General features: G+C 31.9%; 1 protein-coding gene across 1 annotated transcript; it reads left to right on the top strand.

Moving 5' to 3' along the window:
- Window positions 1–16,111: 16,111 nt before the first annotated feature.
- On the top strand, window positions 16,112–17,369 carry LOC116772425 (uncharacterized). The gene is made up of 2 exons (XM_061522328.1): window positions 16,112–16,294; window positions 16,711–17,369. The coding sequence occupies exons 1-2, from the start codon at window positions 16,159–16,161 to the stop codon at window positions 17,367–17,369; spliced, it is 795 nt and encodes a 264-aa protein (XP_061378312.1). The 5' UTR covers window positions 16,112–16,158.
- Window positions 17,370–18,293: the final 924 nt, after the last annotated feature.

The following is an 18,293-nucleotide window of genomic DNA, read 5'->3' on the forward strand; positions in this document are numbered from 1 at the left end:
TTACTGTTGTATTGAATCAATTATAAAAACATTACTTGATGTATTGTTTGTGTGAATCTATTAAATGTAGGATCTTGTTGATATTCTAAAATGAATAAAATTTTCTATAAAAAAAGGAATTACCCAGAGGAATATGAAGGTCGTATTGATTTTGAGCTTAGTAATAATTGGAACTTCGTATGTCTTCTCGTACACTTCATTGTATTACAATTTTACTTGACTGTGACTTTAGATGTGCAGAAGTGTATTTAGACTGTCTGTATTTCATTTTTTAATCTAACAAAGTTATTTAGTTACCCTAAATAATATATCATATAATTTAATAAACTTATATATTTCTATTTAAATTGTGCTCCGAGTATTTATATTTTTATTTCATTTAAATAATGAGAATAGTATGTTAATAAGAATATTACAATTTGCTCTTCTGGGATTCGAGATTTAAAGTTTCATCTCTGAACGTAAATTAAAAGTTTGAAGTACTTCGCAACATAAGCACCGCAGTAACTAAAACTTACGAACAACAAAATGAGATCATGAGACATCTTCTCTGCCCGTGATCATGGTTGCTACAAGGTTACCGAAACGCCGGGATTATGTTATTTTATAAAAATAATAAAATATACACGCAGTAATCCGAAAAATATTAGTTTCATTTACGAATAACAACCTAAAAATATGAAAATCAACAAGTCAACGATGCTTCGTACCAAATCATGTAGGTAAGTGGCGCTAGTTTTTAATAATTCTTCAGTCAGATAATTTTAGTTCACTTCATCTATTATGATAAATATTAATAAAAAAACGATTCAAAATCGAAACTTAAGATCCCTTTTGTAGTTAATATCAGGCTCGGTTTTGCTATGCTGAAGTTTATATAGTTGTTGATATAATCTTCGCAAAAAAAAGGCAACAAAATTTGGTCACTACTAATAGCAGAATACACATCAGATTAAAACCTTAAACTTGTTAATTATAATATATGGTAGATTCTTATGTACTTAGATTTGTTATGTACTTCTATTACAATGAATACTTTCTAGAAAGGACTTAAAAGGTATATGTATGCAAAATTTTTTTTTATGAACGCTGTTGAGAAATATTACTAAATATGTTTTACCGAAAATAATTTCCAATTTAAATAAAGTCCTAGATTTGTAACTTCCAGTGAATTAATATGTTTAAAGCTAGCTAGTTACGTTGCTTGAATCCACCTAAACCCGGTCTACTGAAAATATTATATGCGACTATATGAATTAAATATTACAGACAATATGGAAATAAGAAACTGCAGTTTTTGGGCTCTTTTACAGACTTAAAAAAAAACTTGTACTGTATGTTAAAATTCTTTAAAATTAAAGAAAGAGGTCGTTTTTGTGGTAAATTTCGCTTGTAAGTATGAGTAACGTTAGCCATATATAGTTACATTTTAAAAATTTGCTCTAAACTTATAATATTTATCTACTTCTAAATCGAGAGGAAATATTATTTAGGAACTATTTAATATAAAGTGTTTTGAATCTTTATATAACAAAGAACTATAGAAGAAGAGCCTTCGCATCTAAGAGTGTTATAAATTGCGCTGTTCAATAATAATTCGAAAGAATTCTTTGCTTGTGATATATATTGATTAATGATTGATTATTGATTATTGAAGCGATAAAAAAATGGTAGTAAATTAAAATATCTTTAAAATGAACTGCATTTTTCAGAATATAACATCAATATATAATTAAATTTTATAAATTATATTAGTGAAGCCAACACGTTTTTCCCTAGAAATACAGAGTCAATATGACTTTGATTCGTTTACCACATCCAATCAAATGTTAATTTGAAAGTTGTTCAATATATTTGTAGGAAACTTTGAATAGTTAAATATAATTAATAGTTCTCAGTTCTAATTTTTTTCTTTTTAGTAAAAACCACGACCATAAATTCACGTATTTTGACTAGCGGTTATTAAATCTATTTGTAAGCTTTTGATTAGGAATATATATGATCAGATGTTCTTCTTCGTTTTCAGCTAGTGGCTAGAAAAACAGTCAATCACTTTTTTCATGTTCAGTCATTTTGTCATTTTGATTTTGATGTATAAATTTTTCGTTGTCTCGTTTACACGACAAGATATTTTTTTAGCGTATCCGTTTCGTTACACCTTTTAAAAAGGTTTTACTGAACAATATCTGGCTCCTTAAATGTTAATACTTATCTCATATTTGAATTTAAAAAGAAAATATCATCATTTTAGTATGTCTTGAACATAATTACCAATTTAAACAATAACTGACGGAACGTTTTAATTCCATATAGGATAATAAGTTCTATTTTCATTGTAATTGCAGATTCTTTGTATCTCATAATGAAGTCTAAAGGGAAGTTATTGGTCGTATTCCTATCAAGACAACAAGTATTCATCCAGAGTTATAAAACAAGACATTAAAAATTCACAATTATTCAGCGGTTTCTATTATCAAAAAAAAAAAAATACTAACTGTTATCCTATTTTTTTAAAGTATTTTTTTTAACTTAGGCCTTTTGTTTGTTTTTCTACAAAATGGCTGTAGAATTATAAGCATTTTTTGAAATGTTTAATTATCTTTTTATTTATATAAATGAGTATTTGGCTACAAGTAAGTATTATAACATTTAAAAAATACACATGTTATCATAATGTCTCCATTTCACAAGAAAAAACAAAATTTCATTACATTTGATTTTAGAACAACAAGGGAACAAAACGAAAGTTTTTGTGTAAACATCCTAGCAAGCTTGAAGTAAAAAGTTTAACTTCTATAGAAGCAACAAATCATTTGTTTTAGTCACAGAACATAAAGACAAAGGCAAAACCGCAAACTTAACAATATAAGCTACGAGTAAGTGGCACAAACTGAGCGTAGAATACAAAATCTGTGCTTAAACCCACTACAGCTTCTCTACTAAAACATTTAGATAACATTTAAACTAATCAGAATTCTAAGTACAAACGCTCCAAACCAAGCATTCTCAATAATAACGTTTGAAATTCTAATTGCTCAGTATTCATTGTAAATGTATGATCAGTTATTAATATATCTTCTTATTTATAATGATACAGAGTTTATAACAAAATAAATACTTATACATTTTGTAAGTTATGCCAATATTGAAACTTTTTTTTAATTTGAAACGTGGCAAACGAGCAGACGGCCTACTTGATGGATAGTAATCACCGTAGCCCATGGATCAGCAGAATAAGAGATGTTGCGGATGCGTTGCCAATTTTGGTTGTTGAGGAAAAGGGAGGGGTAGGAATAAGGAAATTGCAGGAAAGAGTGGTAACAGGAAAAGTGCAATCGGCTCTTTCACTCGTCGGACTAAACACAGCCATTAAAAACCCCCGTTCGAGCCAGCCCATGTTTGAGCTGTAGTACCTTGACCACAGTTAGGCTAGAGAGCTACAAGATTTTACATAAATAGCCTTATTTTCTTTACCATAGTAATTTATATTTTATAAATATATTAAAGTAATACATAATTTCATTTTAATATTTAAATAAAACTAAGGTTTTCGGATATTACTAATATAACTATATTTTTATTATTTTAGACGAAATGTTTCATCTCGTCTGCCCGTGATCACGGCTGTTGTAAAGGAACCTAAACGTCGGTATTGTGTAGTTGTAAAATAATAAAAACGCGTAGTTATATCCGAAAATCTTAGTTTCATTTAAATGAATACACGCTAAGATCAAAGATATCATCATTTTAGTAAATGATTAGGATTTATTTTATCATATTTTCTAACAAAGTGGTTTTTAAAGAGAATGAGTTTTAAACAACGAAAAAGTAGACGTAGCTTTATTGGAATATAATCAATGAATTGATTATAATCATAGAGTTTTATTTGTCAAATTAGATATTGTTATAATATGTCCTACACTGGTAATAACGTCTACAAATTTTTATATTCAAATAAATCTCCTTAAATTAAAGCCGTAACATAAAATGATTTTTAAAACGATTCGATCTTAACGTCCCAACTCCTTCACATTATATAATTGAAGAGAGTAGTTTGTGGAAGTTCAGGTAACGAGGTAAAATCGTTCATAACTTTTCCTAGAACAACTTCACAAAGCAAACTGTTCCATTTAAACGACTTAGTAAAGCTTCTAGTCTATTTTCACAATACAATGTCTTGGCATAAATTATTATGTACAAGATGAAATTAAATAATATAAATACTCATTGGGAAATTACATCCAAATATCAATTTTCTTTATAAATATGGAACTATACTAAAATATATAAAACTATATATAAAATAAACTATATATAAAATAGATATCTTTACAAAAAAAAGAAATACTTTTCCAACAGCATATTGTTAGAAATAAATTAAGATATCACAGTCTAGCACTCCTATCATATTTAAAATATTCAAAGGTAACATATTTAAGTGAGGGTAAGTTAAAATATCGTAAAGAGTTTCCATTAAATAATAAAACACTGAACATTACGTAAAACATGCTAAGGCTCTAATTATAAATCATAAAACCAATTCTTACGTATGTTTCTGTACAGTAATTTAAATGTCCAAGATTTAAATTACTGTACAGTAAACATTATAAACATTAATTTAACACTATTATAACAAATATACAGATGGCGCTAGTTTACTATCATAAGAATTCCCCATAAATATTAGAACATAAATAACGTTAAGCTTAGAATTATAAAGTACATAACATTTTAAATTATTTTAAATAGTTATTACTAACAATATGTAACTAGAAATGTTAGTTTGCTCTTCGACTCGCTTCTCAAAATAATTATTTTCCAACCAACTACGTTTAGATTAAATTTTTATTCTTTATTTAATTTTTTGACAACTTCATAACAACGTAGAGAGATTTTCCGTTGTTTTAATCACTGAAAAGTAACTCTGGATTTGACTGTATATACCTTAATACAGACTATTAATTTTTATGTTCTTATTACTCAAAAAGCCCTATAATGCAATAAGCTTCTCAGATTTTACGAAATTACTAAGACTGTATTTGTAGCCTAATTTAAATTATCAGTTCACACCGAAACTGAATAAAAATGAATAAATTGAAGAATATAATTTTTGACAAATTGTTTAAAAAGTAATCTTATGTAACGGACAAATAGAGTCCATACCATCTAAACATTTAAGCGGTTACAAAGCTCGCTTCTAAATGTACCGGAAAATGGATTGTGAGTACTCCTCCTGCTATCTTTAGATAGATGATGGATCTGATGACATAATTATTCTATTATTACGTGATTCTAGCATAAAAATAAAAACTTTTGTTGTTTCATAAAACAAGATAATTGTTTGAATTAAATCATGTCCAATAAATACAATCACAATTTTTTTCGCAAAAAGAATAGTAAAGAAAACAATATAAAAGTTTGAAATATTCGTTATTTAAGGTTAAAATTAATCTAATGGTAATAAGAGAAACCTAAGAATTTTATAGTTTTGGCTATCAGTTCTATTAAAACACGTCTTATGTTTGTACTTAATCTGCCCACCTAGTGGTTGAATAATAATACTAAAAATAAATTTGTAATTATTACAAGTTAAAAATTTTATATTCCTAGCATTATGTATTAATTCAACAAAATTAAAGGGTTTTATGGACTTAAATAAATCTTATTCTTTCAAGTATAATCATTGTAAAATAACAATTCATTTGTAAGAAGTTTATTACAATTTTATTATATTAAGTATTGAGTAATTTTAAGACTTTTTCGATCCTTAACTAGTGTTGAAGAAACTAAAGAATTTTATTTATCTATAAATTTTCATTCATTAAATTTATTCAAATAACGTAAAAAAATAGGTAATATAGGTTACAGCAGACTCAAAGGATAGATGAATAAACTGCAATCTATCTCTTTTCTCCTGGAAAGAGGGATATAAAGAGCTATTACTAAAGTTACCGTCATGACTGTAATGAGTACTTATAATATATCATTTAAAATAATTTCCAACTTTAAATTCATTTAATTGAAATGTCTTTATTGTTTAGATTAAAGTTTTTGATGCAATATGGAAATATAACGGTAGAAAAATTAAGAAAAGTACTTAAAAGTTGGTTACACTATAAGACAGAGGTGTCTCAGTATCACAATGAAAAATAATTGTCATTTACATCTACTACTACTAGCTATTACTCTCGCATAAAATTAAAGTACTTGAAATTTTAACAAATATAATGTTTATCAGCGATATTTCTATTATTTGAATCAACAATTAAAGATAGTTGAAATTAAAGATAGTTGAACTGTGCAAGTGCAGTCACAAGAACGATTGTCGGTTTGTATAAATAGAGGTTGGTTGGTCCCAAAGACGTTCTCCTAGACCCTGACGATATAATAACAACAGCCGAAACACAGACAATGATCCCCATGACACAAAACCACATTTACACACACCGCCTTCGCCGGTGAAGACGAGGTCCCGTCTCATACACGTCGCTCCGGCGTTCTGTCGTCGGAGGACGTCATGTAATCCAATCTCCGATGTCACCCTCCACTACAACGACGTCCTAAGCCGAGGTCCGGCCTCTTAGAGGCACCCTCGGGACGGGTGCATCCCTCGGTCGGGCCCTTCGGGCCGCCTAACCCTCTCGGTGACGCTGTAAAAGCCAATAGGGCTAACAGCTACAGTCAATTCGAAACTACACAAGAATAAAAACAGTCTCGCACGAGCCGTTGAAGGGATCGGACTTTGTCGAAAGAAAGGATTCGCACAAAAGTTTACGTGATGTCCTTCAAAAGTCGGAGAGCTTGACGACAGGCAAGAACTAAGGCCTTTATGCCGTCAAATATGCTGACGTCACCCTTATAAAAACGAGGAACTGGTAATACTCCGACGTATAGATATAAAACCATAATTAAATTCTTATTCAGAGAAAATAGAAATTTTACTATACTATAAACTTTCTTTCTTATTGGGGTTGGTAAGACTATGATTTACGATTGTCAGCATTTCGTGTTTAACAAAGCTAACATTAATTCCACATTACCTTCCTCTAGAAATAATTATAATCTATGTTTCAGTTGGGAATTGTGTAACAATAACTACACAATTAAATTCCGCTTACACATTATAATAAGTAAATGTTAAAGTTTTTGTCGTAACGATTTTACGAGTTACGTGATAAAATAATTGTAATAACACTTTCAAAGAACATTTAAAAGTTATATATAAGTAACGTTATTCATTGAGAATAGTTTTCACATTATACGTAAGTAATAGCAGAAAGCCATCTTTAAAATTCGTAAATGAAGTATTCGACCGGTGCCATCAGAAGCTGCAAGATATTTACATTGTTTCCTAATTACTATATCGATTGAGTAATAAATAAGAGATTTTTTTATCAACATTTCATCAGAATGTAATATATAATAGTGCCTCTTCAATTGAAATGACCGTTACTTTTATAGGTTACCTATTTTTCTATTAATAAAACTCGAACAGATTTCTGTATATGTGAAATAAAAAACAACAATATTTTAATAAGCGTAGCTGCAAAAAAAAATTTACTCTAGACCCTGGAATCCATACAATTTAATTTAAGACCTCCCTCGATAACATGTGTAGGTACAGTAAAAATAAAGCATCAGTAGAGTTGCTCTTTGTCCTTATTCATAAAACTGCACTTTACTCTATACTCAAAACCTTATATAGACATAAATGAACCCCAGGCGAGCAGTAGGAATTTTTTTTTTATAAGTTTAAATGAATAAAACTCGCGAAGGCTTATATCTTATTACATTTTTGCAGGTTGAAATTGTTGTCTGCATATTGGGACAAGAAAGTCATTGATTCAATACCAGTCACGATTTCAAAATCAAAGAATTTCTTTCAAGTTTTGAGCTACACATACTTTACGTTTCAAAGACCACTGATATAATAGACGAAACCTCTCGGCATTCTACAGATTCACTGTGTGGTTGCCGGGTCCATCGCGTTGCAGGGAGAGGAGCTTTAAAAGTGCCTGGGACTTGCGACATAGGTGCAGGTTATCAAACGCACGTTATACTCTCACCTACACAGACCAAGTTCTTCACTCTACCTAACTAATTTAGTCCAGGGAGATATTGGTAAGTTTTGTTGGGGAAAAAATCTGAACGATGTGATTCAGTTTATTCATCTGACGACTACTATTAATAATTTCAGACTAGATGCAATATTTCGTCTCTTCTAATATAACCCATTGTTGTAGAGAAGCGTTAGTTTTATATAAAGAATTAAAATACTTAAAATATCAATATCACATTAAAATATAAAATTTCAATGAAGGTTGAACTTTAATTAAATTTGACATACAGTGATTTATTGTCACTCAAAAACAATGGATTTATGCATAGTTTTTTATACTTACATAACGGGATTATGTTTTAAGTAACACATTTTTCTAAGGTGTCACTTTATAAGTGCCTTCCGTCCCGGTTGTGTTTTTTAGACGTGTACAATAGACATTATCCTGAAATGTTCATAAAATTTAAGCCTTGTGACTGAGAAAAAGAAATAAGTAATTAAATGATAAATAAATTTCAAAATATGATTAGCTTCTAGCACGGTCGTTTAATTGCCTTTATAATAATTTATCCAATGTTAGGGGAGCGTAAAAATTATTGTAATAATCGCTAAATAAAACAGGAATTTTAATAAGACTAATACATGCATATTTTGTTGAGTAACAACAAGTTATATTTGAAATGTGAAACTTTCATAAAATTACATATTTAATACAATATTTTGAATCAATTCAATATCATTATCATAACGTTTAATCCTTAATAGTCTATCCTTTATTCAGTACGACGTCTTGGTCATTTGGAATGTTGCTCTATATCAATCAGAAAGGACGGACATCTCTTTCTATCTAGTGCCGACAATTAGGCCATTTTTTATGATTTTAATTTGTAGATTAAAATTTTTATGTTTGTTTAGGTAAAACTTCAATAAAAAAACGTATATATCTTACCAAGATGTCTTATTGTAAACTTATAAGATATAAAGAAAGAATTGATATTAACAGCAATAATTAATAAATTGGACTTTATTCTTTAAAAAATTTATTAAATTCATAAAAATATATTAAAAATTATTCGTATAAAACAACATTCGTAACTATATAATTAGTTAAGGCACCTAAGTGTTGTTAGTTGATAACATCTCGCGTAAGAGTAAAGCAAATCTTGAAAAATTTAATTTTTTGACCTACTAAATAACTTTTCTACATAATGTCACAGTAAAAACGAGATGTTTTAAGTTAAATAGCAAAGAGACATTTTTATCTGTGAACAGAAAAGGCAGATGTTCACGCCGTCGTCTATACAAGTTACAGCCTTTGTTAGAATAGAAGTGATGTATAAACAATAGAAATATAAAAGAAATATCGTGTTTCTATAAACACTATATACGTATAATGTATAATGTATAATGTATAATGTATAATGTATATATGGGGTTTTCCAATAGGGACGCTTGAACTTTGACAGCTGATTGCGGCCATGTTGTTTGAGTGACAGCTGTCAAATGCAGTGTGTTATATTCATTCCGTCCTCCCAAACCACCATGGCAGGTTACAGTGTCGAGCAGCACGTGCAAATCATAAAATTGTTTTATGAAAATGGGTCTTCAGTTCGAGCAACGTTCCGCGCACTTCGCCCGTTTTACGGTCGCGATGATCGTCCTGCCGAGTCGACTATCCGTCGATTGGTGGACAAATTCGAGTCAACCGGGTCAGTTAACAATCAGCCGGTTCCCGTGCGTCAACGTAACGCGAGATCTGCCGAGAATATCGCCGCTGTGCGCGACAGTGTCCTCGAAAACCCGCGGCAGTCAATTCCGCGTCGCGCACAGGAACTCGGCCTTTCGCAGACGACAACTTGGCGAATTTTGCGTTGTGACTTGAGCCTGCACCCGTACAAGATCCAGCTGACCCAAGAGCTCAAGGTTAATGACCATAGACAGCGCCGTGTGTTCGCTGACTGGGCATTAGAGCAGTTGGAAGTTGACGCCGATTTTGGCAAAAAAATCATCTTCAGCGACGAGGCGCATTTTTGGATGAATGGCTATGTCAACAAGCAAAATTGCCGTATTTGGGACGAGACCAATCCACACGAGGTTCACCAAGTGGCAATGCACCCGCAGAAAGTGACTGTTTGGTGCGGATTTTGGGCCGGAGGCGTGATTGGTCCGTATTTTTTCGAAAACGATAATGGTGTGGCCGTCACCGTCAATGGTGAGCGATACCGGTCGATGATAACCAACTTCTTTTGGCCTGAAATCGAGAATATAGATCTGGACAACATGTGGTTTCAACAGGACGGCGCTACGTGCCACACAGCACACGCTACGATGGAAGTTCTGCACGAGCAATTTCTGGACATGGTCATCTCGCGCGGAGGCGACGTGAACTGGCCACCGAGATCGTGCGATTTGACCCCGCTGGACTTTTTCTTGTGGGGTTTTCTTAAGTCGCAGGTCTATGCCAACAAGCCGCAAACCACCGATGCCCTCAAAGTCAACATACGCCACGCCATCGATCAAATACAGCCCGATTTGTGCGCCAGAGTCATCGAAAATTGGACCTTTCGTGTGCGCGCCACCAACCGAAGCCGTGGCGGTCATTTGAATGATGTCATATTCCATACATAATGGGGTCGATAGACCTTCCAAATAAAAAAAAAATTTCGCAAATATCTTTCCTACATGTATTTTTTTTGCATTTCAAAGATCAAGCGCCCTTAATGGAAAACCCTATATATGTTTTTTCTAAAATATTAATTTCTGTAATCATAAACATGCTTTTAGGAAGCATGGTAACTAGGAAACAATGTGGTTACGTTATTCTTATAAAATTATTTAATACTTATGTTATTGGTGCCACAAATATTTTTATAATGTCTGGATACTTTTATTTTAATTATTATATATCAGCGAAATTTTTATTGTTTAAATAACTAATAATTGAGGGTAGTTGAAATTATCAGGTGTCACCCGCATAAACACCTGCATAGCCACCTGTCCAAGTTTAGTCACAATAATGAGTATTAGTTGGTATAAACAGAGGCGAGGGTATAGATTAGAGATAGTCTCGCTTGAGTCGTTGCAGGGATCGGAATTCTTCGAAGTAATGTGTTCGTCAAATCGTCTACGAGGTTACCTTCAAGAGTCCGAGATCTTGACAAAATTCAAGAATAAAGTCACTGGTAACGTCAGTTACGCTGACGTCACTCTATCTCCGACATATATAATTCATTGAAATTACTCCAACCTTAAATATTATTGATATTTTAAATACAAATATATGAATTATTTTGTGAGTATGGTTAATTATTTTGATCATTATTAATTACAAATGTTTATTTAATTCAAGTCAGTTTATAAAAGATGAGTAAGTAATATAATAAGGTTTATAAAAAAAATCTCACCACTAAATTGTCTGTGTGGACGTAACTTAAATATGGCATTTTGACACACGTCATTTTTAATTTTTTTATACTTATTTTATTTTTTGATATTGTAAGGAACATAACGTTGTCCTAAGGTATTTAAACATGATATCGTGAATCTTGTAGAAAGAAAAATTGTTTTATCACTGGTTAAAGGCCATAACCTATAACAACAATTATAAAGTAATCGTGCACTGTGTCGTAGCGGCCAAATTTTGCATATGAGAGGGATAATTCCAATCAGGATACATTCCTAAAACGAGTTATAACTCTCTTGAGAGTTCACAAAAAATATTGGTATTCTACCGCCTACAAACCAGAATATATAATATATTTTTTTCTACGCGTGAATTAGTTGAGTCTAAGGAACTAAATCTTATGTACTGGATAATAATGTAATGTGTAATGAGATGTTGGAAATGATTCAAGAAAATCCAGTACTTTTTTTAACTAAATGTTTTTATTCTATTAAAACTTAAAGCTACGTTTCATTAAAGTTAATAATATCACGTGAATAGAGCCACTTGATTTGATAGATATATTTGTTTACGTAGAAATTGAAGCTTAATAATATTAAAGACCTTTTTTTAATGTAATAAAATCATATTGACAGTAAAAATTCATACAAACAAAAAACATTTCGACAAACCATGTATGTAACTATATTTAGGTCTCTGATGTTACTATAATACTATAAAGACATGTATTTTTGATATTATATTATGTTTCTAAAAACAATATTCGATTTTTTTAACTGCACTCTTCTAATGTGTCAATTTTTTTTTATATGAAACAGACAAAACTAGTTTAGTTGACAGTATCAAAAGTGCGAATATGACTTTTTAATTGTGATACGTATTCCAATGGGTGTTAAGATAGAAGTGTAATTCATCTCAAGTGAAGAAAGTTATTTATTTATTTAATGAGATCTAAGACTATCGCGAGTATTCATTTAAATGAAACAAATATTTTTCGGATTACTTCGCGTATTTTATTATTTTTATAAAACTACATACTCCCGACATGTCGGTCAATTTTTTGCAACAGTGATCACCAGCAGACGAGATGTGTCAAACGTAGTTTTTAAAATAATAAAATACGCGTAGTTATCCGCAAAATATAAGTTTCATTTATTTATTTCTTGTCAGTGTAACACATCATAATATACTTTTATATGCTCTCGACACTTACACATCGGCGTAAATGATATTATGTTATGTTAATGAGATCTAAGATTTTCGCGAGTATTCATTTAAATGAAACTAGTATTATTCGGATTTACTACGCGGATTTTATTATTTAAAAACTACATAATCCCGACGTTTTGGTTACTTTGCAGCAACCGTGATCACGGGCAGACGAGGTGTCTGGAGGAGGAGGAGGATGTTATGTTAGATAAATTTAATAGCTTTAGGCATTACATATAGTTCTATGAGGCTCAAAACAAAATTATATTAGAAAATTATTTAATATCAATAAACACTACATTTTTGTTACGTCAAAACTATAACTATTGAAATTATTCGTCAATAATTTAGTTTTTTACTAAAGTTAAAATTGGTTAATTGGATTTAACAATTATTTAAAAAAAAAATTAATGGACTCCTTTAAAGTTCCGAAATAACGTTAAAACTAATTTGGATTACGAAAAAAAAAGATTTTTAAAAAATAAGGTTGAAATTAAATTTAATGGAATAAATATCTGAAATTGTTAGACGCTCAGGTATCCATTTCTAAAGACATTTAATATTTTATAGGAAGATAAGTGTTTGTCAGGTTATTTCAGTGATAATTAAAACTAATAAAAAGTATAACAATTAATGATTATTTCAGCATTAATATTGATTTTTCCTATATATATACACATTATTATCCGATATAATATATATATATTGGAAAAACATTTTACGTGTACGTAAATACGAATAAAAAAATATATTATTTCATAATCACGGCACAAAATTTCGATATGACTTTGTTTAGTTCCAACTGACCACCAGGAGTTGTTTGGATGATACAATTCTTATGGAATGATTTATTTAAACGACAGACTCACAGCAGATAGTACTGTGAACTAAGATATAATACAACAGCATTACATGGTCCAAACAGAGGTGTTTATCATTGATCGTATAATCTAATGTTTATATGGGGTTTTCCAATAGGGACGCTTGAACTTTGACAGCTGATTGCGGCCATGTTGTTTGAGTGACAGCTGTCAAATGCAGTGTGTTATATTCATTCCGTCCTCCCAAACCACCATGGCAGGTTACAGTGTCGAGCAGCACGTGCAAATCATAAAATTGTTTTATGAAAATGGGTCTTCAGTTCGAGCAACGTTCCGCGCACTTCGCCCGTTTTACGGTCGCGATGATCGTCCTGCCGAGTCGACTATCCGTCGATTGGTGGACAAATTCGAGTCAACCGGGTCAGTTAACAATCAGCCGGTTCCCGTGCGTCAACGTAACGCGAGATCTGCCGAGAATATCGCCGCTGTGCGCGACAGTGTCCTCGAAAACCCGCGGCAGTCAATTCCGCGTCGCGCACAGGAACTCGGCCTTTCGCAGACGACAACTTGGCGAATTTTGCGTTGTGACTTGAGCCTGCACCCGTACAAGATCCAGCTGACCCAAGAGCTCAAGGTTAATGACCATAGACAGCGCCGTGTGTTCGCTGACTGGGCATTAGAGCAGTTGGAAGTTGACGCCGATTTTGGCAAAAAAATCATCTTCAGCGACGAGGCGCATTTTTGGATGAATGGCTATGTCAACAAGCAAAATTGCCGTATTTGGGACGAGACCAATCCACACGAGGTTCACCAAGTGGCAATGCACCCGCAGAAAGTGACTGTTTGGTGCGGATTTTGGGCCGGAGGCGTGATTGGTCCGTATTTTTTCGAAAACGATAATGGTGTGGCCGTCACCGTCAATGGTGAGCGATACCGGTCGATGATAACCAACTTCTTTTGGCCTGAAATCGAGAATATGGATCTGGACAACATGTGGTTTCAACAGGACGGCGCTACGTGCCACACAGCACACGCTACGATGGAAGTTCTGCACGAGCAATTTCTGGACATGGTCATCTCGCGCGGAGGCGACGTGAACTGGCCACCGAGATCGTGCGATTTGACCCCGCTGGACTTTTTCTTGTGGGGTTTTCTTAAGTCGCAGGTCTATGCCATCAAGCCGCAAACCACCGATGCCCTCAAAGTCAACATACGCCACGCCATCGATCAAATACAGCCCGATTTGTGCGCCAGAGTCATCGAAAATTGGACCTTTCGTGTGCGCGCCACCAACCGAAGCCGTGGCGGTCATTTGAATGATATCATATTCCATACATAATGGGGTCGATAGACCTTCCAAATAAAAAAAAAATTTCGCAAATATCTTTCCTACATGTATTTTTTTTGCATTTCAAAGATCAAGCGCCCTTAATGGAAAACCCTATATAACGGAAGAACTTTATTTTGATCACAATGACTTTTGGGAATTTCAATCTTATATGTAAGTATTTTATGAAAATATCCGGAACATATACTAAAGTAGAAATAAAATATAACTTTCAAATACTATGTCCCTTCGAATCACAAAGCATACATTTTATGAAGTATGCAGAACTATTTTTGAATAACTGCCTGTTGGATTGACCACAATCTATCAGGTGGCATTAATTTTTAAACTACCTTTATACAGGTTTAAATGACATTTGTGACAGATAGTCAATTTAAAAAATAATTATTTTGATCTAATATTTCACTATCACACTCGATATAATCATTACAATGTCTTGCAATAATGACCTAATTTCATCCAATCATACATCTGCTGAAGCTTGAAGCTCTAAGAGGTTCTTGTTAGGTTACGGAACTCTGTACCATTTCAGCTTTTCATTTAAGCGAGCTTATTCTTTACTTCAGTATGATTCTTGAATGATAGGAATGACATGCTTTTATTAAATTTATTGCAAGCTTTGCTTTATTTATAGCTTTTCTATGAATATCACTATTACGAAGACACAACAGTCGTTATACTTGTGGTTTATGTTCAACTCTCATTGATAATACTGTTATGAATGTATCTTTAATGTGATCTCAATGTACTTAGACTTCTGAATATTTTCTAGTTAAGGATAAATGGCAGTAAATAATAACAGGGTTATGAATCATTTAAAGGTCCTATTGGATAAATACAAAACACGTTGCATACATTTTTTATATATATAGCGTAATGTATAGCGTAGCTCGGAAAAAAACATGTAATTTTAATATGTCTACTTTCTTTGACAAAGTAAATCTGTAGTTAAACAAAAATTATAAAAGCACTTAAGAAAATTATAAGCATTCATATCTTATAAACTTATATTAAAACCTTATAAAAAAGAAATAATTTTATAGTTTTTGCCCTCCAGATAATCTATATAATATCTCGAAACTAATATATATATATACATTATGTATATATATATTAACGAAAATATTAAGAGACCAGAGATCACAGATCCTATAGATATAAGGTAGCCCAGGTGCGCAACTCGTAAAGGTAAGAGCAGAGCGGGGCGAACGCGGGACGAACGCGGGGAGGGCGCGGCAATGTTGCGGCGCGGTCAATAGTCTGCATGTACGTTGTCTGCTATTCGCATGCTCCAACTGTGTCGAGTTTCTGTACAGACATGTCGTCTGAAATACGATTGGTACAGGAAATAGAAAAGTACGAGTGCTTGTACAACAGCAGCCTACCAGAATATAATCGGAAGGATTTAACAGAGGAGGCGTGGGCACAAGTGTCCTATAGCACTGACCTTACAGGTACGATTTATTTATAGCAGAAAGGTTCATTTGGAAATTACATTGTTATGTTAAAATTTAAGTAAGTAATATTTATTATACTTTTTAATCTATTCTCGAATTTGAAGTTATTGTGTCGTTTTCATACCTACATATTTATAAAAATTGTCTTTTTAAATCTTATTTCACGAGTAAAAATGCTGTATTTTTTGACCATTATATGACGTCAATATTATTATAGTCTTTTTGTAAATATAAAATTATTGCATTAGTTTATACAGATATTAAAATTACCAACTATACAGTATACCATTATAATTTTGACTGGGTTGTTAGGGCTTAATATCAACAACAGAAGCCGTTTGGAAGAACAATATATCTACAAATTTAACTAAAGAAGTAAAATTCACTACAGTAATATGCAATTTTTATTACAGTAGCTGAATGTAAAGAAAAATGGAGAAATATCAGAAGTTCACTTCTGAGAAATCTTAAGCCAAGTGAAAAGAGTCGAAAACCGTATTACTTAATGCCGTTTTTACATTTTGTTATACCATTTCTAAAACCAATTAACAACCCTGAAGTCAAAGATGAACTTAATTTACTTCGAACAGCAACAAAGGAGCCGGATATATATTTATGTACTGTGAAATCAGAAGATGAGTGTCAATTAATGTGTGACACTCAGTCATTCATCAATACAACAGTCATGTCTGATGACGAAACGCAAAGCGATCCATTACTGTCCCAATCGATCTCGTTGCCTCAAAAGAGAAGGAACAGAGAAAGTACATACGGTGTGACGAATAAGAGACTTGTTCAAAAAGAAATTTATACCGAAATGAGTAGTTCAATGTCAACAATTGAGCCCCCGAGGACTAGTAACGAGTCAATGAAATATTTCTTATTAAGTCTCTTGCCTGAATTAGAAACAATGTCAGAAGAACAAATACGACAATTCAAAATCAAAACGATGATGGCCATTGATAACATAAAGTCTAATGTTGGCAATGAAACTATTAATTTTCACTCGAATAAGGAGCGCCTTCAAAAGAAACTTATCAATTTACTCATAAAAAATCTTGCCAAAAACTGATAATATTATATTTATTATTGTAGTTGAGTTTTGTGTTAAGAATTTCAAATAAACTTTCAAGTTATTTTAAGCTACGTACCACCACTCCGTTTTCAAATTAACATTTTGCACTTTTAGCGAAACAGTTACAGTATTGTCAAACAAAAACATTAAAAATAAATGTTCCCAAAACTTTTTTTTTTTGTCTCACCAGGTATTGATTCTTCGTAATCCTAATGAGGAAAATAGAGTAATTAATGAAATTTGTAGAAAAAAAATTACTGAAATTTTTTTGTAATAATATTCGTAAATTGGGCTAAAAATTATAAGAAAATTGTCACATCAATTCGTCATTAAAAATATATAGTACAAGTTTTGTTAACTTTGATAATACTGACTCCCAAGTTTCTCAAAACCGCTAAAAGCTTAGGAACAATTTGAAGAAATGGTAGAAAGATTTTAGAAAGATTTTTTACATTATACAGAATTTTTTGCGCGTTGACGTGCCATTCGTGCCATGACGTGCCAGACTAGTCAAGGTGAATTATCTTAGTCTTACTTTCAAGTTAAACTCGTATGAATTAATCTTGAATTATATGTTTTCGAAGATTGTATTATAAATAAATTAATAGGGAGTGTTATAAATATAGGAGTAAGTTAGTTATTAGATATATTTAATTAATAAAAATGGGAAAGTAGTAATAGAATGGGTAGTAAACGACAATAAGGAGTGATAAAACGAAGATAGGTACATTTTATGAGAAATCTGCACTGAAATTCAGGTAAGTGTTCTATAGAAGTGTATAAAATCGAACTTAAAATGTAAGTTCATGACAAATACTGTACAATTAAAAAAGCTCTTTCAAGGGAATAAAAAACAATTTGATTTTACAATTAACATTTCAATATGTGAATGTTTTTGCTGGAGGAGATTTAATAGAAATT

Source organism: Danaus plexippus, chromosome 12 (genome assembly GCF_018135715.1).
Source record: "Danaus plexippus chromosome 12, MEX_DaPlex, whole genome shotgun sequence".
NCBI classification, from domain to species: domain Eukaryota; kingdom Metazoa; phylum Arthropoda; class Insecta; order Lepidoptera; family Nymphalidae; genus Danaus; species Danaus plexippus.

Coding starts and splice junctions, on each gene's coding strand:
- LOC116772425 (XM_061522328.1), top strand. CDS start 16,159: ATGTCGTCTGAAATACGATTGGTACAGGAAATAGAAAAGTACGAGTGC. Junction 16,295..16,710: donor CTATAGCACTGACCTTACAG/GTACGATTTATT, acceptor TTTTTATTACAG/TAGCTGAATGTAAAGAAAAA.